At 41.3% G+C, this 23248-nt stretch overlaps 1 protein-coding gene across 2 annotated transcripts in view; it reads left to right on the top strand.

The window, feature by feature from the left end:
- Positions 1-23248, top strand: part of cacna1ha (calcium channel, voltage-dependent, T type, alpha 1H subunit a) — a 146246-nt gene that overhangs the window by 35891 nt on the left and 87107 nt on the right. Inside the window, exons 1-2 of one of the 2 annotated variants that reach the window (XM_046415588.1) lie at positions 5350-5840; positions 7021-7463. In XM_046415588.1, the coding sequence (XP_046271544.1) occupies positions 7045-7463 (419 nt within the window). In that variant the 5' untranslated portion in view covers positions 5350-5840; positions 7021-7044. Of the gene's footprint in view, positions 1-5349; positions 5841-7020; positions 7464-23248 lie in introns of those variants that run through there. The other variant, XM_046415589.1, reaches the window with a different exon arrangement.

The raw sequence follows: 23248 nt of genomic DNA, 5'->3' as shown, positions 1-23248 counted from the left end.
AAAACAAAAAAGAAAAAAAAATAGGAATGAGCAGAGAAAATCAGATATTTTGCCTCCCCGAAACAAAATGTGCTGGAGGGTTGGTATGGAGACACGATTTAGTAAGAGATGCCTTGAGCAATTTCAAACCAGGCTTCCAGGCTTTGTACACACAGCTGAGAGTGGAGTGAAACTGGAGCCAACATTAGCAAAAGCCTCATGGGAGACATTTTAGGGCCAAGCCTGTGGTAATGAGGATATGAGCTCCAACTCTGTAGATGATGGAAAGCCAGAGCGGGCGGGGGTGGCAGACAAGTGGGAGAGAAAGACAGGTGTCAGAGGGGTGTGTGCTGTAGAACTCGATATGTCAGCTCGCTGCCCACAGCTGAGAATGAATGGACACACAGACAAACAGACACGCACAAAGCTTTTAACTCCTGTAATCACTTCATCAAGTCGTCCTGATGGGTATTAGATAATGTAATGTCCCATCTCCACAGACAGGAAAGTGATTCAACCCGACTGGGGTCTCAAGCAAACCCCATCTGTGTTAGTCACTGCCACAGAAGCTCAAATTCAATGGAAACCATTACTTTAGAAAATGACCATCAAGATGCAGAGAGAGTTTTTAAATAATGAGTGTCTCGATTGTCCTTTCAGTTTTACTGCTCTAAATGACTCCTGAATTGTTTTTCAGGGACATGGCTTCACTGCCAGGGGTACTGAAGAAGAACATCAAGCTTTTGGCAAATTATTATTTCGATCAGCTTAGCCTTGTGCAATAAGAACGTTGGCAGCAGCCTCACACCCGCTTGCCCAGCATTTATTCAGTTTGTTCCAGTGTAGCTGATGCTTTAGAGTGATCTGTGAACTGGACAAGATCACTCCAGGGCAATGCTGTTCAATAAAAGACCGAATTGCTGACAGTATGGTATCAACAAGTCTTACATGTTGGTTTAATCAATGAGTACAGCTGCAATAATGTTGCTTGACTAAACTTTGAACATTTTCTAACCACAGCCAAGAATCTGTTATCAGAAAGATATTTATAAAGATATCTACTGCTTCTCTTGTGTAAGTTTTAATGGATTGGGGGTTTTGGGTTACTTGGTGTCTTGAATAGGTGTTTAGGAGGCTGAGTGCTGGCATTTCAAATTAGCAAAAATGGATTTGTGCCCTGGGAAGGCCTGACATTTCATATCTGGTCTGATTCAGCTGACGTTGCTACTTTGCCTCCATTTCTTCAGTTGACAAAGCAGGTTTCTGATCTCCAGGTGAACTTGTTGAATTTAATCATTATTTACTGAATGTTTACGTTTAACTAAATATTTTTATTTAGTTCAATAGATGGCTGTACTTACTAGGTAATATAAATATTTAAAGCATAAGTGGGCTATATACGTACATGAGGACAGCAACAACATGATCAGGAGTGTGTAGTTTATAGGTTTATTCCTTTGTATGTAAACACACCAAGATTACAGGATTAGTTTATGCTATGTCACCTAATGTACAGGAATGGGTGAATGGCATTTTGCAGTAGAAATAATAAGCAGATGTAACCATTAACCTTGTAAATAGATGCCTGAGCTGATTTCAATATAGAATACCTCACATTTTATTTTTTATCTTTTATTTTTATTGGGAAAAAAAAGTAATATAAAACAGCCTCTACCCTTATCTTTGCAGTGTATGTGCTCGACCATTTTGTCAAATGAGTAACTGTGCAGGCTGATATTTCCTCTGTGCTGTGACTTTGAGCTGGAGGCTTCCACTGTTTCCCTCTTCCCATTGTCTAGTGGGAGCATAAGCAGTAATGGTAGTTCTAAGCAGTTTTATTGGTTTTCCTGTGTTAGCATTGAGCATCGCAGTGAGCCATCTAACACATGGATGAATTTTCTGATCCTGTTCCCCTCCCCAAATCTCCTGCACATTTGGTGCATTTGAATAACATCCTACTTTTTCCTGTGGCCACTTCTGACTGATCTGATTTAGATATGCATGAGTACTGAGTCACTCGGTTAATTCACTCGGCTCCTAAAAATAACAGAGATTCAGGTATCCCCCTCTTCATTAACCCGGATCTATTGAGTCCTTGGCTACACTTGCTGCTAACAACCTATATAAATACAAAGTTAGCTGGGATAGGCTCCAGCTCCCCCACGACTCTGACAGATAAGCGGTATAGAAAATAAATGAATGAATAAATTACAACATTCATAATCTCTTAGTAATCTACCATATTCGTTCTAAGTAGTTGATAGCAAGAAACCATTGCAGCAAATAGCATAAATTATATGGACTAGCAGTGGTTGCTACCTTAACCAACTGAGCCAAGAGAGTGTGTGAAACTCACAGCGGCAAACAGGCCTGGATCCACGGGACTCGTGACTGTAATCAGTGAAAGTAAATCTCGATTACAGTCACGAGCACTCACTTGGCTCAGTCGGTTACAGTCACAGGTCCTGTGGATCCAGATCTGTTTGCCGCTGTGAGCCCTGTGCACTCACTTGGCTAAGTCAGTTGCAGTCTGATGCTACTCAGCTCCCTGAGTTCCCTAAGACTAATATGGTAGCAACCACTGCTAGTCCATCTAATTTTAGTTATTTGTTGCAACAATTTCTTGCTAACCACTACTTGGAAGGAATGGAATAGGCTTTAAGGACAATGAATGACACAGTTTAAAATTTGAATTTACATATGTTGTCAGCAGTAATGTTACATTACGTTATGTTTATTTAATACCCCTATTAATTAACTCCCAAAGACATGACACCACATAACAGTCTAATATGTAGCTAAGATGTTTTGGTGTTATGTTGGAAGCAAACATTTTATAGCACTATGCTCTGCTCCAGTCTTTAGTTGGAAGTGAAACACTGTTATGTGTTTTACAGTGGTGGGGATATTGTCTGCACACTTAAATCTGTGGACTTGGACTTGCATGACCCAAGAGGACTTTGGAGCTGGGTTTCACTGGTAGGTTCTTGGTGATACTGACTCAAGTGACTCAAAGGACTCAAGCAATACTGTCCAGTTTTTCAGCCTCTTCATATGGTGTTGATGTCAGCAGGGTTGGAGTACAGAACTGAAATCTCAGTACAAACCTCTGTCCAGACCCTGTCTCTCCCTCTCCCTCCACTCCTCACCTTATCACACTAAAACACTCTTCATTAAATATAGTGCATGTATTTGTGATCAATCCCTCGGGTAGCATGGGAGTTTAAATTGATTGTCAAATCAAATTGGCTATAAAGACATTGATGCGGCACAGAAGCAGCCACTGCGCGATTGAAGCTACTGAGCCGTGACAAATATGCTGAACAAAATGCGAATGATAATGTTGATGAGTAAATGCATAAACAAACAATCTGAAGAGGCCACACAGAATCTCAAGCTTTAATTTTACGTTTTAACTGTAACATGAAAAGTTTGTTCCTTTTTTTCTTCTCAAATATCGGGCAATGTTTTTCCTTTGTTGAATGTGTGGCTGTGGGTGTGTTTATCTAAAATTCGTTATTAATATTACATTAATGGCAGTAAAGTTATGTTTAAATAGCTCTAAACAACAAAAGAAAATGGAAAAGCTGCACACCCAAAAATGAAAACCCTTAAGATGGGAGTTTTACAAGTTGAAAGAAGTGCATCGGAGTTTCCTGTTTGACTTTCCCATTCTTTTTTTGTAACAGTGAAAGAATGAAATCTTTACCTCCATTGCATCGCTACTGATAACATTCGTGAAATCATAACTAAGCTAACCAGTTATCCCAAGTTACAGCTGGTTCCCAGGGAATTACAAAGGACAGACTGGTCAACTGTTCAAGGACTGTTCATCCATCTTGTCATCTGCAGCACAGAAGACTCGTCATGCAAGCCAGAATTCTAAAGTGGGTGGTGTGTGTGTGTCTGTGTCTGTGTGTGTGTGTGTGTGTGTGTGTGTGTGTGTGTGTGTATGCGGTGATGGTGGGGGGGGGTTTACCTTCCCCAGAAAAGAAAAGAATGATGCAATTTTATGTAATTTCTATTCAAAAACTTCAGGGGAATTATTTTCACTAAATCAGTTTTTGTAGCTCAGCATCTAACACTTGGCGTCCATACTGATTATTTATGTAGAGGTTTTCATGTCAGTTATTTATGCTGTTATGGTTACTGAAAATGGCATTCACTCATTTCTCCAGTAGCTTCTATATGCTGCCACTTCTCTTGAAAAAGAGCCAAATCTCATTTTCTAAAGGAGCATAAATTCACATAGAAAGGCTGTCCACAATGTAAATTAATTTAGAGAGCACAGATATGAAAGCCAAAGATGAAAGGACCCTGTCAACATGGTAATAGCTGTGATTTCCAACACAAAGCGTATGAAGCCGCATGAGTGCGGATGAAACTGTGTTGACATCACATAGCAGTGTGTGTCCCATTGACCGTAAAGTGTAGCGTAGGATTTTCATGTCTGTAAGATCCATCCATCCTTTACCTATCGCCACTTATCCTGTGCAGGGTCACTGGGGCCTATCCCAGCTAACTTTGGGTGAGATACAACGTAAACCATTCACGCTCACATGCACACCGAGGGGCAAAGAGTAGAGTCACAAGTTATTCCAAAACTGGTCAGGGTTTGAACCAAAAACCTTCTTGCTGAGAGGCGACAGTGCTTCCAGACACTGTGCAATGTCTGGAAGTTTCCAAAAGTAATCCCCTAATTCTCTCGAATTTCACCTTCTATACACTTAGCTAGTTTTCCAGGAGGCTAAACAGAGATGAGGGCTGACAACTGACTTTAGCTCGTCTTACCCAAGTATCCCGCAAAGCAAACCATGCCTGTATTTCTCAAATGCATTTGTGTATGTATAACAATTTATCATCATCATGCATCATTTTCACACCTTGTAAATGAGATTTGTGGTCTGAGCACTTTACTAGCACACCAGTAAGATGTAGCTTACATCTCCTTCAGCCCTGTGCAACACAATGCAGCGAGCGAACCCATTATTACAATCCAATTCCAATTCCTGCAACTTTTAAAGGAACCCATAAGGAAGGGTGGTGTGTGACTGTTTGAACAATGATCTATGTAGGCCTAATTAGAAGGACATGCCTAATGAGTAGTATTCCTGATTAATAACATAAAATGGTCATAACTGCGTTTTTGATAACACAGTAAACAAAGTAGTAAAATAAAACGGAGATGAAAGAAAAATATAAAACATTCGGATATCGACACAATTAACTCAACCTTTCTTACTGACTTACACGGAAGGTATGGGCTAATATATGATTCATATCATTTCCATTATCTACTGCTGACACGCAGTAGTGATGCATAAAGCATCGCGGGGCGTGCGCGCCCAGCTTGGCTCTCCGTAGCTTTTCCGCGCGCATGTGTGTGGCTCCAACTGTGCGCTACGTCCCTATAGCCGGGCACCACGTCACGTGTCAGGGCTCCTGGGTCCTGGGCCAAGTTTTTCCGTGTCAGATCATCCACGGAGCTTCAAGCTAGACGACCCACACGGTCCGACCCTCCCGAGCGCATCTCCGCTCCATGCTGCGTAACCAACGTTAGCGAGGATGGACGGACGGACGGATGCACGGATCTGGATAGAGGTTCCCGTTTAACCGAACGCGCAAATGAAGACCACTTCAAGTGATTCTTTGATTACTTCTTGTGATTTTTAACGGCTGTCGGATTACATCTGATCTGTGAAAAACAAAAGAAGTAAGGAGGCTTTTTTGTTGAGGAGAGAGAAGAGAAGGAAGAAAGAGAGAAAAGGAAAGCTCCGGGTGGCTGAGAAAGGCTGGGTGCGCTGGAAACAAGGAAAGTCACGGATCATGCTTATGGGAACTTCCGATTCCGTCTCGATAAGGTATTTTAAAAGAACAAAGTTGCTTCGTTTGCATGTAATATTTGAATATTTACGGAGTCCAGGGCTGAGTCCACTTTTTAATTAAACAAAAACACAGGTGATGGGCGCTCCAGTCCCTCAGGCGGTTTTTTTATTTCCTTTGACACGTTTGTAATGAATGAACTTTGTAATAGCTATTCTGATGAGAGCTTGTTTAATATTTTTTGCCCTCTTTGTCATACAGTCCCCTCAGGAGAGCAGAGAAACGCCTCACTCGTAAGATGCGCTTTTCCCATATAATGGCAAACGATGGACAACAAAGCCCATTAAAAGCCCTCACAAGAGAAAAGTCTGTCTAGTTGGATTATGATGACTAATGTTCTGTTCTCGATGTTATTAAACTTATTAGAATAATCAGGATTAGTATGGCATGTATTGTGTTTTTTTTTTTCTTTTTGCGCATTCCCTGCCCACCATTGCGTGGTGTGAGCTAAAAACCTCCAGTAGACCAGAGACTGAGGAGTCCATCTGTTCCATCACATAGCAACAAGAAAAGCGAGGAGAAAGAGTGGAAAAAAATCCTCACTATTCCCATAATATTACAGTTTAATACTGTGGCGCTTATCGAATGAATTAGGAAATTGTAACCGAGCACATTTTTGGATTTAATTGAGTAACTGAAACAACAAATAATAGTGTGCACTGTGTTGCTTAGCAGTGAGTTTATTGTCTCCTATATATCAGTATAAGTATTTATTTGATGTTCCAACAGAGATTTCTTAGTGTTTATTTTTAATCATGGGTATAGTTCATTTTTAGGTGAAGAGAGTCACAGAAAGAGGAAGTGTTTGAACTGACAAAGAGCTTTGTGAAATAAAGGCTCATGGAAAGCCTCTAGCGCTGCCAGGTTGGTATACGAATATTGAAAATCTGTGTCTGGATTGATTGGAAGCAAGTACTTTTGAAGCTGAGGGATCAGACGTGGAAGCGGTTAGAGTGTTTATTTGGCTTGTTGTGTGTTTTGTCTCCAGTTGCTCTTTGCAGAGTTGATAAGTCTCGCAACCCTCTAGCTTTTCTGTTACTGTTTCTATAAATCTTTGCAAATGTTCTTCTTTGTCTCTCTAATCACACCGTCTTCCATTTTCACACCCCTCCCACTTCCCACCTCTCTCTAACCTCTCTCCCTCTGACCTCCCTTCAGAGTGGCTCTGCCTGATGCTCTATCATGACTGATGGCGAGGGGAGAGCGCGCTTTCAGTACGCAGAGTGCCCGGAGGGGCAGGAGCAGGAGGAGGTGAGGCTTGCTATACCTACGCCCTACAGGAAAGATGCCCCGGGTCATGATGTCGACCCTGGAGGATGTCATGGTGAGGAGGTGGAGAGGCAGAGAAGGGGCAGTAGTGGTCTGGGTGAAGGAGGAGAATGGAGTCCTGAAGTTCAGGAGCATGAAAACCAGGAACCGGAGTTGGAAGTGGAAGTTGGACCAACGTTGGGAGTTCGCATAACGGCCCCTATACGCGATCCAGACTGTGTCTCAGAGGAGGAGGAGCAGCAGCTGTACCCGGCCCTGGCCCCTGTGGCCTTTTTCTGCTTAAAGCAAACAACAAGGCCTCGCAACTGGTGTCTTCGCATGGTCTGTAACCCATATCCTTTCATTTTCTGGAAACCTAACTCACTCTGACCCCTGGTAAGACCAAAAGCATCCTCCCTCCTGTATGTGTGAGTACTGTCAAGCTTACACATTTTACTTGATTAAAAGGTATGTAATTCATATGCTTTTCAGTCCAAAACACTCATCAAAACTTGATAATGTAGTCAGCTGTTGCGGCTCCCTTAAAGTTTTATGCTAGTCCTGTAAGTGTAGCTTTAGATGGCCTCACACTGGTGAAACTTGACAGGTAATTTGTTCAACCACTTGGAATGAACCTCTTTAGAAGGCCATTGTTTGAGCATATGAGATGACTAATGAGGTGTGGATGTATATGTAAGACTAACTTGTCTTGCTGTAGTTTTCTTGAGCTTGACTTCATGGGGAGAATAGTAAATGTTACTTTCCATGAGTTGGATGGTTTATATTTTGATCTTGTGTACTGGTCTGTGCTTTTCTGAATGGCTAAGAGATGCTATTAGTCACTAAATCCATCAAGTAGGTCATTCACTTGGTCAGGCTGAGCCACACTGGTGTGGCAAGTGTCACCTCAGGGAGACACATTGAGCAAACGTGACCGCTTTTGTGTTTTTAAATTTTGTATGTTGGCCACTTGGAGCCAAGCGATATTCCTTCCAAGTGTTCATTTGTTGTATACTTGGACTTTTGCGTTGATCGTCACTGTTAATATAAGCAAGAGAACAAAGTGAGAACTCCTTGTCCATATTGACGTTTTCAGATTCTGAGTGCCAACACAGGCAATGATACTCTTCTCTGGTCACAACTGGCAGCATCCTTTCACTGATTGTGTATGCCTGTCAGGTATCTCAGCTTTCTGGATTAACTTTCATTCTGTCATGTGTAGCACTATCATTAAGTCAGCCATTTTGTGCTAAGAATCATCTGTTTTAATTTAATGCAAGGACGCCAAATAGTCCAAACTAAATCTGTGCTGCTTGTGACTGTTTTGGTGTCTATTATTACCCCTCAGCTGAACATCTTGGATAATTTTCATCTTAGGCATGTTTTAACACACTGGAACACAGACAAAAAAGGAACGTAATGTGCATCCAAATCCAAGCACTATGAAAAGAACGTGAAGATGAACCACTGCAATGATTTTCATTCCTGATGCAGGGAGGTGGGTGGTGTAAGAACAAAATCAAGCCCAGAGTCATATTTATTTTCTAAGTACATTCCTGTTTACCTAGAATCTAATCTGCTGTGTACTGAGAGTAAAAATATGAACAAATTTGTGAAATACAAACTTATCCTCTCTCCTGGTATCTTTCATTTGTCTTCGACTGTCATGGCAAGACTACAGCCAATGTGCAAGCTGGCTGACTGCTGTAGCCTCTGACCAGTTGCAGACCACAGATATTGTAACAACACTGCATGATGATTTGGTATCTTGTCTTTGTCTTGTATAGGCAAATGGTAGTGGCAGCCTGGAGATGGAAGTATATCATTTTGAAAATTGATCTTGACAAGGTGTTTTAAGTCTACATGCTGTAGACAGGTTGATAAATAGTTGGATATGCACAGTTGTTTCATGAGTGTATAGTTGCAAAGCTGCATGCAAAAATGCATTTATTTCCTCACAAAAGATAGTCAGCTCCAGGAAGTGGAATTGATGATTCATACCTCATTCAGACAGAGACAATGACACAGGTCAAACCCACGTCAATGGGCTGTCTGAATTGGTCAATGCGCGACAGCCAACTCTCATTAATGACCCTTCTCACGACAAGAAGTGAATGTGGATCTGATGGTACCTGGCTTTGGTGAACGGCAGTTTCTCTCAGGGATGGAAAGTGTTTTGATGATATGCACATCTCCAGAATGAAATGAGTATCTGAGTGATCTTGTTCTGTCCTGCCCTGTGCTATTGAATGATATGTTAAAAGATATCCAGACTTTTTGTCCATATTATGCGGCAATTTTGAAAAGAGCTTAATTATAGCCCAGCTTATGCGAGATTATTGACGGCACCAGGCCTACCCCACATGTATGTTATAAAAATATAAAAAAAATCTGCCAGCATATACGAGCTGATACATTTTTAGAACATATGAACATATAACATAAACAATCAATTTTGACACAGATCTCGTGTTCGTTTCTCTTTCTTTTCTTGTCTATTTTTTTTTTTTTTTTAAATACATTTTTCAGTGCTCTCTGCTGGACAAACTATGTCATAATACTAGGACGGTAAGACTGTTTCTCAATTACCTCAAGCCTAGTTTGGCATTTCTGTTTGTTATAGAGAGTAGAATAATTATATTTCTAAATCATATTTAGTCATTATTGAATGCAATTTCCAAATGGCAGGAGCTACAATTTTTTGCTGAAAGTAAAATGTGTCATGACATATCATTATAGCTTAAGCATTATGTTGCAGATATAAAGGAACATGATGTTGTGTGTAGAAATCAACAATCACTTTGTTGATTTTCTATTTTTCTCAATAAAAATGAAATGCAAAAAATTACATTCCTACTAAAATCCAAACTCATATCACATTTGCAATCTGTCAGCATTATTGCAATATGATTACTCAGCTTTAATATCAAATGACACAGATACAGATATACCTGTAATAAGATAATATGTGCAGATATTTTTTTTTTTTAAGTTTTGTGGCAAGTAGTAGAAATCTCTAGAAACTCAAGGTAACCCTGATGATGTAATTGGAAAAGCTCCCTTTAGAGCCACAGAAGACTTTATGCATCTATCTTCACCGGTTGAATAAAAATGCGAAAATGATTTTTGCATATATTACACAATTCAGGGAGGTGACCCGTCCACAATGAGCCGTTACTTTCAAGTTAGTTAGAAAATAATTTAAAGGGGAGTGAATTGGCAGACCTGTGCAGGCATTTTGGAAATCATACAAATGCACATCTTGTTGGCTGTTTTTAACTGAATGGATTCTGGCCAAGTCTGTCTTTTTCTTATGCTGCTTCCATGCAAGAGTTGAGGATGTATTTAGATGTTTCAAAGTTTGGACACAGAATTTCGTGATTTGCTCTTTTTGAACTTGTTATCACTTGATTTGTTTTATTTGAGGTATTGTTCATTTCATCTACGTCCTTTGAGACTATAAAGATGAAGGTGAAGCAATATAGCGATTTTATTTTGTAAAAGTGGAAATTATAGCAAGATGAGGAAAGGGGTTAAGAGGGGTAAAGTCCAAAAATGATCTAATCTTATCCAGTTGGACATGTAGGCTTAAGCACATAAGACATATGTGCTTGGCAGCCTGCTGCTTGGCAGATGTTAACGTTGCATTTCATTATGTATGTTTTGTTCACAGCACTGTAGCAGGGATAATACTGCAGTGGTTACTGAGTTATAATACCATAAAGCAGATGCTCCTATGGTCAACACTTGTGCTTTTTCCAGCGTGGGTCCTGATCACATTTCTGATTTCCAGCTGAATGATGACAGTAAAAGACTGGTTGGCGACAGTGAGGACTGTTTGTACCAAGACAGCATGGCTAATGAACAAGTCCCACAATATCACATGCTCGATATGACACTGTATCTACTTGTTTAAAACTGCAACCAGGTCATGTCACAAGAGCAAATCTCTCTGGACAGCTCTCTATATTTAATTCCTCAGTGTCTGTGATTGTATGGGTGTGTGCGTGCGGGACCCACTGTGTAAGCACTGCAGAGTTGGTGGTCCACAGTGGGATATGTAAATATTATTCACAGCATAAATGCTCTGCCACTCGACCACACAAAGGCATGCATACTGTGAATAGAGTCTGGCACTGGAGAAGAGAGACAAAGAGATAAGGAATGTTATGTTAAATCCTTACCTTCCTTTTTTTTCCTTTCTGAAACCCAAATCTTTTTTTTACAGCCGTATCTTTTCTCAGCATACATGCTGGACATTGGACAAATCAGAGGCCAAACTGTTATGTAGAAAATTGTAGTGTATAAAATCCAGATAGCCTGCAGCCAAGTTCTGCCTGCTGCAAGAAACTGAATCTGTATTTGGCAAGGTGCTAATAAATAGTAACAATAAAATCAGCATTTTTACTCATTGTTTATGTTCATCATCATTTATCAGCCATCCTGATTTCTCGTCTGTAGATGAACATCTATAGGATGTGCCCAAAAATGTCTTTCCTCAAGCTGCAGTGGCAAAGCTATTGAAGTTATTAACTGCTTTGTTCTTGACTTGTGCACTATACAATACAATCAAAAGATCAAATTTACATTTTTTCCTGGCTTTCATTTCAAATAAGTCACAAAGACCAATGACCAGCTTAAGACAAAAGCCACACTTTTCAATAAGGGAGCTTTTGTGGGTTTTTGTGTTTGAGGGTCCGTGTTGAGATACTTCATCATTGATACATTCAAGTTTCACATTCAAGACTGTCAGCTGTATCAGCCTTTTTTTTTGATTGTCAGGCATTGTCCATCTCAATTAAACTAATTACTAATCTTCTGAAGGCTTTGATTATTAGCTGATTATTTCGATAATCGTTTAATGATTAAATGTTTATGTTTCAAGTGAAAATTTTTGAGAAAACTAAGTCCCTAAACTGTGAAGAATTTTAGTATAGTTTTTGTAATGTGATAGTTGATTCTATCTCCTTAGGGTTTGAGCTGTTGCTTGGACAGCAAGTTGAAAATGTCAACTGGGACTACAGAAACTTTTTACGGGCATTTTTTACGATATGTTACAGATGAAACAGAAGCCAAACTAGAACTAGAAAGCATCTGTTGGTACAGGTTAAAACATGTTGAATTCTAAGAAGGGCTCTGTCCAGTAGATAATGTAGTCCATTATACCTGAATCGACTTTTTTAGTGCTAATACCTCCTGCAACGCTGTCACAAGACTGAATGTCGAGGAGTTGCTAGTGAGATCAGGGCGATAGAATAACAAGCCTGTTCAGACTGATTAGATCAGATTCAAAGGCTAGACAAGGTTAATCCATTACAGATGAGTGGATTCATCGTGCTATCTGTCTCCATTAGTCATCCTATACTCTAAACATGTTTAGAGGGCCTCTTGTACTTCCTTCATAAATGAATACAGATGAGACAGCGCAAAGACTCTCTCTCTCTCTCTTTCTCTCTCTCTCTCTCTTTCTCTCTCTCTCTCTCTCTCTCTCTCTCTTTCTCTCTCTCACACACACACATGCACACTTGCTGAATTTTATTTAGCCATTACTTATTCTCTGGCCATTTGCGGTTTGGGCAGGTTTTATGAGGTCTCATTTTCATTGTCCATGACTACATGTATGTTTAAATACAGGTTCGTAGAAAGTCAACAGTTCCTACGTGAAACTGCTTACAACAAGTTCTGTGAATTATCTTGATAACCAGGTCATGATTTCTGAAAAGAGGGGTGCTAGATCGCTGCAAGCTGGGTGCGATATATTTCCATTATATTTGAGAGAAGACAGACATCCCTACTCCAGATAATTCCCAAACTCTGCTTTTCACAGCAAAAGAATCAAGACGGATAAATAGCACCATAAGTAAGAGGAAAGATGTGTATCTTTGATTTTTGGGTGAATTGTCCCTTTAAAAATGCAGCCTAGACCAGGTCTTGACTTCATGATAAGGTCGTTGTTTGCTGAGGTGCGACTTTAATAACCAATGGTACAGCAGTGCTACATAACCCACAAGCTCTGTCACAGGGGCAAGAAGTTTGAGTCGTACACTTCCTCTAACTCCCACAGTGATGCCATTTTAAAGGTCTCTTTCTCTTAGTGTGTGCGTGTGTGTGTGTGCGCGCACGCTTGTGTCTTAAAATGACTTCATCTCTGCAGTGTGAGTTGGCCTTGATGTCAGCAGGTTGTCCTCCTCCTGCTGCCACTCAACAGGCATCCTGAAGTGTGTGTGTGTGTGTGTGTGTGCGTGTGTTTGTTTAAACACACAGACAAGCTTCTGTGCATCTCTCACTCTCTGCCAGTCTCACTGTTTGTCTCGCTGTATTTTTATTGAACAGTGCATTTGCGTTTGGTGACTCATTTTATTTGGCCTGTGCTCATGATAACAGCAGATTGGGGGTCATGAGGTGTGTGTTGCTGCAGAGACAGAGGGATCCTGTCTCTCTGACGTATGAAGTCCTGGCACAACCTGCACAGCGTGTGTGGTTGTGTGTATCTTTGTGCATATATGTGTGCTGTATATGTGCAGTGAGTCTAATTCTGCATTGTGTCTTGTAAAGGAGGACCAAACCTCTCGGGTCCCTCATTTTAGCACATGATTGCAAGACATTAGACATGGCACTCTACTTTTATTTTTTGATAGATATGACATCAAAAACCAGCACGCATAGATTGTATTGTATGGCAACAAATCATTCACAGGCTCTTTCTTGCATATACACTGATCAGCCACAACACCACGTTTCAAACGTTTCAAAACGTTTCGGCAGTTCAACGGGGACGTTCAGAATATATTTTAATTTGGTTTTAATGTTTTGGATGATCAGTGTATGACGGCCTGTTCATAATTTTCTGCTTCGTACCACAGATTACTGAAAACTGTCAAGTCACGAATGCTGTAACTGAATGCCCGTTGTTTACGCTTTTATTTCACTTTTTTATAAAAGGTTTAGAAGACGTGTTTACAGAAGGATTTAGATTTTTACATGTTTTTACATGTTTACATGTTTTACATATCAATGAAAGTGTTGTTTTTATGGCGAAACTCTGGTATCATAGCTGTAACATTTCAAATGATATGTGAATCATTAATTTGTAATCCATTATTTTAGCCAACTATAATAAGTAAACAAATATGCATTTCAGTGTAACAGTGTTTATTGGCACTCCAGATGTTTTTTAATATTCATCTGTGTGTGTGTGTGTGCGCGAGCAAGTCAGTTGGTGCATTTTCCTATCATCTGGTATGTGTGTGTGTGTGTTGTTGTGGTCAGGTAGGTGCATGTGTCCACAGGGTGTTAAGTTGTGTGTGTCGTGGGATTACTTCCAGTACAGTAGGATCTTTGTTTATCCCCAGGCTCACTGTTTGCAGGCTGCTTCGCAAAATGATCTGGAACTAATAGCACAGGCTTTCATGTGTGTAAACGCAGGGTGTGCGCGTGCATTCCGAAGTGTGTATGCGTATACTCAACGCATACACTCAATGAGTGTGTTTGTGTGCATTCACAAACACTGTGTATTTAAGCAGTGACCCTCTCCCGCCTCAGGCTCTGAACGTCTGACTCCAAAATGCACTTCACTGTGTGTGTGTGTGTGTGTGTGTGTGTGTGAATTTTGATATGTTTGTGCTGCTGGCAAGATGGTAGCTGCTGCCTGAGAAATTATGGATACCACCAGGGTTATGGGCAGGAACCCTGTGATTGGCCTGCTGTGTGTGGGCTTTGATTGCATTACATTACATGCTTAAAAGCTCAAAGTTTGATATTTTGGGAAATACACTTAATCACTTTATTGCTGAGAGTTAGATAAGAAGATTGTTTTAAATATGAGGCTAAAGCTTAGCTTAGCATTCAGACTGAAAATGGGGAAGGTATATGACAAACTAAAATGCAATATCTTATTTGAAATCCTTTTTAAAACTTTGAAAGAGCAACAAGTTATGGTGTTACGGGGACTTGACAGCTTGTGGAGGTTATTGCATGTTTTTTTAATAAAAGGAATAATGTGTTCATTCACAAGCTTTAGAGGTTACCTCTGGACAGAGCCAGCTGCCTGGTGTAGTTACCATTACAGACATGAGCATAGTATTGATCTAATTCTTGGCATTGAAGTGGATAACCATCTTTCACAAAATTATTATTCCATGAAGGTAAAAATATGGAAGAGGGCAGAGATTTCTGTCAGTCGATCAGGTTGTGTGTCATCAGAGCATACTGATAAGTCTGTTGTATCAAGAATTAAAGGTCAGTCTAAGTGAAGTCAGTAACTGGTGGTGTGCAGGGTCAGAGAATTAATCAGCTGAGGAGAGGAGACAATTGAGTTCTTGAACGTGCCTCTGCTGTCTAAACTCAGTAAGACAGGACATTTCTGTCGGTCTTATCACTGTTAAAACATGCTATGAAATTGTTCTCTCAGTTTAGCATGACCAACTCCCTGTGTGCTGCAGTCCTTGTCACTGCTAAATGGACAGTTGGCCGGTGGAGAGCTGCCGACAGACGTGTGTCACCTCTGTGACACATGGTGCTGCCACACACTTCTTCACCTGCTGCCGTCTGGCTGCTGTCAGGACACATGTCCTGCTTCTTTTTTTTTTCACTGCTTTTGTAAAAGTATATGTAAATCAACTTTACTGGCAGTATGTATTTATATATACACTGAATTTTCCCTCTGCATTTCAACCATCCTTGGTTGAAAACACATGCAACACCCAGCTAATTACATGCAGTGAACACACACAGGAGCAGTGGGCTGCCACTGTCAGGCGCCCAAGGAGCAAACTGGGAGTTAAGTGCTTTGCTCAAGGGCACATCAGCCGGCTAATGGAGGGGTGGGGGGCATTTCTTATCAATCACTCCACCACACCCAAATTTTTCCTGCCAGTCCGGTCACAAGCCACTTCTCCAACCTCTAGGCCATGGCTTCCCCGAGCATTCTTCATTTTAGAAGCATTTAAAAGGTAAGGCTCCCATGTGTGATATTAGGCAAAACGATTGTGAAGGCAGAAGAGAGTTTGATAGTTCCTTTCTGTGTATATAGAGGAGAAGATGGTGATCTCAGATCTGTCTGCACAGTTTGTCTTTTCACTCAGAGAGCTGCCAGTCAAGTTCCTTGTAGCAGTAGTGCCATTCTGATTGGCCCTGCTTTGCCGTGGGAGGGCTTTTTGGCAGCTGTTGCCATGGCTATGTATCATGTTGATAATGGTCCAGAAGTGTGTTCTGTGATTCCACGGATCAACCTACCACCCAAAACGTGCTCTGTCACTCTCACTCTCGTACATTTTGTCTTAATGAAAATACATTTGACAAAAGGTGTGTGTGTGTGTGTGTGCCTGTCTTTCTGAGTGCAGCAGGTGGTAGGTAGTTGTCCGGCAAAGGATGGAAAGAGAGAATTTAGGAGAGGAGAAGGAGCGACGAGGATGGATGGATGACACTAAAAGAAAACAGAAGTCAAGAGATGGAGGAAAAGAGGAAGTAAATGAAGTCTGCGATGGAAAACAGACGGGGGAGGTCAGAGAGAGAGGACAGGAGGTAGAAAAGCAGGATGTTGGAAAAAGATGACAGTTAAAAGTCTAGACAAGAACAATGAGTGAAGGGAAGGATGAAGGGGAGGAGAATCGGGACACAGAGAGGAATGATGAAAGAAAAGAGCTGCACAAGACCAACAGGAACACTGGGAGAAATGAAAAGGACCGAAACTGGTCATTTAAATCCAATCTATGGCACTTTACCACGGTTCTCTTGTCTGACAATGGGACATGGCGTTCAGTCAATCAGAAGTGTGAATGACAAGCATGTAGCTCTCTGACCTTTCTAACTCTGTTGTGGATTTTATTGTCTTTAGCTGCTGGTTGATTGCTGCTGCAGTGAAGATGCAGTGGCTTTCTCATCCTCAAGACACAACTACTCCCAACCAACCCCTCCTCCCACACCCTCATCGTGTCTCTCTCCAAAAAAGCTGCAGCTGAATAATGTGTGCTCTTTCTTTGTTTCTCTTTCCTTCTCCTCTCATTGCTTTCTCAATGCTAGCTGGCAAAAGGTGTGTGGGTCCTGACTGCAACACTTGAATTTTATTTATTTATTTATTTGTTGCACCATTGGAGACAGGGATCGGTTGTGTATGTTTTTTTTCAGTGTACTGCAGTATGAAATATGTATTTGCATACACACACACACTCATGCTCAGCAAAGAGATGCATTTTTAGTAATGAGAACACTTGCTGAAATAATTTCTGTCTAATCATTCTTCTCAGTGTCTTTGCATCTGACATGGACTGACTGACTCCAAAGCTGTATTGATTTATCGGCATGAGTGTATGTGTGTGTGCTGGTGCGTGATGTTGGCCAAGGGATTGAGCTGGAGAGGAATAGAGTTCAGTAAAAGTGGATTTATCTCAGCTATAAAAAAAAAAATAGGAGGTGGAAAGACAGAGAATCAGGAGGTATAATTGAAAACTGAGCCAACACAGATTCAAGAGGGACCACTGTACCTCATCTCCAAACAACACTCTCACTCATACACACCCAGTAGGATCCTCAAGATGCAAGAAATGACCTGAAAAGGCGATAATGTATTTCTTTTTCTGAAGGAGGTGCTGGGAGGGGGAGGTCAGCACAGGGCTCCCCAGGGGCTGTGCATCGTGCTGGGGTTGGGATCATCAGTGGACCCTCCCAGTCAACTGGAGATCCTTTTCTTCATCCTGTCTTCAACAGGGTGCTTAGTATTCAGTTATGTTTTTAGGTCATATTGCCTCGTTGCGTTTGCTGTTTAGTAGCTGCGCTGCTGTTCCTAATGAGCTTTTTTTTTTGTGCTGTTGGCGTGTGTGTTTGTATTGCATGTGTGTTCTTGCTGTTCTGAGCCGTTTCCCCACAGTCAAGTTCCACATGAATTACACAGCAGCCCTCACTTTGCCGCTGATCGCATTACTGTCTGAAAGATGACTGAAATGAAAGAAACACACACACGCAGAAAGAGAGAAGGAGCCACACCATTTGTAATGGCCTAGTTTGTATAGACAGCTTTTCATTTGTTTTGGAGGCAATAAAAAAACCGCTCCCACCAACCTGATTAAACACAGGCACACATTCTGACACTGACAGATGCCGATTTTGTCCGTGATACAAACTCTGATCAAACCAACTTGTAAATGACGGTTTATGTGTGTTAGGAACCGTGTTGAGACATGTGTTAGAATGCACATCTGTGTGTGTGTGTGTGTGTGTGTGTGTGTGTGTGTGTGTGTGTGTGCGCGCGCTGCTATGAAAGAGTAATGCAGAGATGGATGAATAAATAAGAGATCTGGGAAACCCATCAGCATCTCACACAAGGTTGTCATGGCAATGCGGTCAGCACAGCACAGTGTTTGTGATTGTGTGTGTGAGAGGTAGTAAGAGCTCATGTCACTCAGTTTTTAGCATGTATGTAACTTTGTTTCAGTTCAGACCTTCTTTAGTACAAAGAACAGCCACTTTTCTCATCATCTCTGCTGTGCACAGTGTCGTCTGAACACACCTCAGAGCAAGCAAAAGGAACATCACACAACTGTTTTGCACTCGTGAAGAAACAAACTGAGTGGAGTGATTTGTATGGCAGTGCAGGGTTTAGTATTTGTTTATTTTATACACTGCTTCATTTAGGAAGTAAATAATTTTGCAATAGTTTTAGTACTTTGTTATATGTTTGCAATTAAGTGCAGAGGAAACGTGAGCTTGTTTCTTTTAAGGCTGCGTCTTGTGCCAAGTACTTCTACACGTTTATCTGCTGGCTGTCTTTGTGCGTGCTTGCATGCGTGTGTTTGTGCGTTCAAGAGTACAAGTACAAGAGATGCTTTTACAGCAGTGGTGTATAATGGATGTAGCCTGATACTCAACTGCAACCCCGTGGAGACCTGAAAACTGCAGCCTCTTCCTCTCTCGGCTCTGCAGCACGTGTCTCTGCTTTGTCTACAGGATTGGAGTAACTGTGTGTGTGTGAGAGAGAGAGCGAGCATAGGTGTGCAGATAAGTGTTATGTGAAGAATAAGAGTTACAGCAACCTAGTTTTACAGCAGAGTGGTGATTGAAGGTTGATGATGAGGAAAAGTGCTGGGCGAATTTAAACTGCATAATGAAAGCAACTTCAAACGGCACAAATGTGTGTTGCAATTTGAGCGTGTGAGGCAGAGAGAGGTAGAGGGAGAAGTCTAGGACTGTTGGATTCTCTCAGCGAATAGGCTCTTACTAGAAACTCTACCTGGTTACTAGGCAACAGGATAGCACTGCTGCACATTGGAGCATTGGGGAGGGGGGGATGTCGATCTACAACATGTGTGTGAGCGTCCCTGTTTGAGTGCTGAGTCAATAACAACATTGTTTATGATTATTTTATAGAGGTGGTGATTGTGTAAGGTACCAGACATAACGAGGGGGGGAGGGGAAATAAAGGGTAAATTAAGACTGGGGGTGTATTTCAGTGTGTTTGTGAGTCTGAGATGTTTCATAGAGGCTGTATGTGCCAGTGTTTTATTTTGGTGTCATACGGTGAAGGCAAAGCTGGAACAGCTTTGGCAGCAACTTGAAAGGCAGTGAGGCAGTATTTACTGCACGACAGAGGAGCTGTTGAGTCTACACAGAGCTCTCAAAAACTGCTTGGTTTTGCTGAACTTTGCTGGAAAGAAAAGACTAAGGCTAAGTTGACCCAGCGTTCACGCTCAGCACTGAATTGTTGCTCATATCTGATTTTTTTGGGTGACTTCATGTCCATTTTAGAATGTAACCCACACTAAATTGAATTGACAGTGAACTCACAAAGAGACGTGCAGAATAAGAGGAGGCATCACATCTGCTTTGATTGAATTTAGGCATCTGATCAAAACCATGCCGGCTGCTGTTTTCTTATTATTTCTTTTGCAATAGTCTGTCTTACTTTGTTGAATTATCCAAGATTTATGCAGATCACAGTTTGAAATCTAAAGTGCATGTATGTGCACTACCTTAGGAAATATTTTACACTGTGCTAAAGTACAAAATAAGTCTGAATTTGAACTCAATGCAGCTGCATCGTGAGTCACAAGAAGAAAGTTTTTATGAAGGTATGATATTACAATGTGTCAATTTGTAACATTTCCTTCAGTCAGAGGTTCAGTTACAGCTCACTACCTTCACTGTCAAAGTTCTGCACACTGACATGGGTCTTTATCAGGCTGTCAAAACAGAGCAGCAGACTATTATTGTCAAAAAAGTGTTGTTTTGATTACATTTAAAAGGTGACACCTTCAGTTAAATGTGAATGTAGATAAATTTAGATTTTCAGCATGGGATTTTTCTCAGTTATTCTGTCATAGTTGAAATGGTCTTCATCCCAAGGTGTGGATTTCTCTCTGTTAGTCATTTTACAAGATCAGGAACATGTAGCAACCCAGCAGCATAGACGTAGTGCCGCCGGAGTGCACCGGAACAACACTCTGCCACTTTTTTTCTCTTACCAAATGAGGAAAAATAAAAGTAAAGCCAAGAGACTAGAAATGTTTTACAAGATAATTTCACACACAGTGAAAATTGTTTGAAATTGGAATTTATTTTATAAAGCAATGTCATTTACATGTGAAGTCTCTGATGGAACAGTCAGGTGGAAGCTTTCAAGTGTGCATGTGTCCAAAGTAACTCCATGTATATTAGACGCTCAGTAGTTCTCTTAGACACCTACTGATCATCATCATTTTGAGTCAGCACAGGAGTAGAGCTGCTAAACAGTCATGTGTTAAATACCGAGTGGATGTACACTTTTTTTTTTTTTTAAATGTTTTTTCATTTTAATTTTATTTACTATATTAATCCCAAGCTGGGAAATTGCTTCTCTGCATTTAACCCATCACTGATTGAAACACACACACATGCAACACACAGGAGCCGCGGGCGACGCTCGGGGAGCAAATTGGGAGTTAAGGGCACATCAGTCACATCATTATTAATCACTCCACCACACCCAAATGTTTCCTGCCAGCCGGGGGGCGATTTGAACTGACGACCCTCCGGTCACATGCAGCTTCTCCAACCTGCTCTAAGGTTGGAGCCACTGAAGCAGCAGTTGTGTTAAAATGAGATCTGTTGGAAAAGCAGTCTAGGCTTCTCCCCAAAAGTACGATTAAACCAAAGACCAATGAACTGTCCTCCCTGTAAATGATCTGTTGTTCCCTGGATCGAGCTTGAGGATATAGAGCTTACACACACACAGGCAGTGGGTAAATGTTGATGGATTAATCTTTCACAGACAGTTCAGATCATCATTAATTGCCTCTTGGGGTAATGGTAGCCTTATCAAAAGCATTTCTTATTTGCTTGTTTGTGTGTGTGTATTTGTGTGTGTGTGTGTGTGTGTGTGTGTGTGTGTGTGTGTGGTAGGAGACTTCTGTTTAATATCCATTAGGCTGTAATGAAGGAACGTTGCTCTTCCTGGCCTCCTGTCTGCTTCCTAATGGACCTCTATTATCACAGTTCAAACACACATGGAAACTGCACCCCACACTGCATTTTCTCTGACACACACACACAAACACACAAACAGTGCCTCTGTATGCGATGAAAGGGCGTCGTGAGGCAGCTGACCCTGCTGAAGTGCAGGCGGCCTGGTGTGTGTTAAACAGCCTGATTTTAGCTGAAGTAGCTATATAATGGTGCTGTTATGCACTTGTCTGGAGAGCAAAGAGACATACGTCACCAAACGCTTTAACGCTGAATGCAGAGTCAAAAAGATCTCATGATGCTGCTTACTTTTCAGCACAATTCTGAAAGTTACAGTTACAATCTACTTCTGCAAAGGGAAATGTGTGATTGTGGGTTTGTCATGATTTCAACTCGTACAGATATTTAAGTAGCAATTTGTGTTTACACAGTTTGACTGAAGAATACAATCATTACACTTGATGGCACTTTAATTGTGAACGGAAGAGATACGATAAATGGAAACATGGTTTCTAAATCAAATTTTGTGCAGAAATATCAAAGGAGGATTCTTGTCAACGCATCACATACTCAAAATCTGCTCGGATTTAATGGATGAGAATTTTTTGTCTGCATCTGCACTCTGTGCATCTATATAGAGCGCACAACTCTTGTAAGCTGTGTAATAACTTTTTATATGCACTGCTACCTGTCTGTTCTGTGATAAATGTGCAGGTCAGAGGTCGCTGGCATCTACTTGGGAACACTGTCAGCTATAGGAACACTCTAGGAAGCCTATGGGAAATGAAGACATCGCACAAACTGCCACAATGTGTTTTACTGCCTTTTACTCCTTGTTCACACGTACGGCTCTCTTTCTGCTGCTATAATGACAAAACTCCCTGCTGGAGATCAGTGAAGTTATGCTTATTGTGCCATTTTAGAATTTCAGTGAGTTGTAAAATCTTCTGCAAGTGGTAAATATCAAAATCTTGCTATGAACTCTTTTTCCTTCTTCTTCTGTGGTAAATGTGTGCAGCTCGCAGACAGCTAATTGGGGAACAGCATTATCTGTTTGCCGCTAGCCATTTAGTGGCAAATTGAAAATGCCAAACTTTCTTGAACAACATTGCTCAGTCAGTTTAATTCACAATTAACCCAGCAAGGAGAGTGATTCAGTGTTTCACCTGACAAACACCAAATAAAGATGTAATTAAGAGACATCAGTCGCTCCTCTATGGAGTGTGTATATGTGCATGTGCAGTGTATGTCTGTGGGCGTTCACGCATAATGCAGCAGGAGGACAGTTGTCACGAGTCTGTGCGGTAGTTAGCATTTGTGTCTCCATGTGTGTCACTGTGTGTCTAATGGGCCTCTGCTAGGAGTTCCAACGGTGCGTTTGTGAGCCATAGTGCACTCCAGGCAGAGAAGTGCTAACATGAGTGTGTGTGACAGACCTCCCACACACCGAGCTCTGATCTGGTTTGTTCCGGTTGGCAGCTTTGTGTCAGCGATGGGCGCTGGACAGGCTCTCCTTTAGCGAGCCGATCGCCAGGCCAGAGACTTAACGAGGCGTTGTTCTAACGAGCAGATCATAGGGCGGTGGACTGAGCGCCAGTGTGTGTGTGTGTGTGTGTTTGTGTGTGTGTGTGTGTGTGTGTGTGTGTATGAGAGGGAGGATGTGGGTTGGTGCTGGTGTGTTTGTCTGATAGGAGTGTCATCTGTCAAC

The sequence above is a fragment of the Scatophagus argus genome, chromosome 16, assembly GCF_020382885.2.
Source record: "Scatophagus argus isolate fScaArg1 chromosome 16, fScaArg1.pri, whole genome shotgun sequence".
Taxonomy (NCBI): Eukaryota; Metazoa; Chordata; class Actinopteri; family Scatophagidae; genus Scatophagus; species Scatophagus argus.
This window is presented reverse-complemented; position numbering and strand designations above follow the sequence as displayed.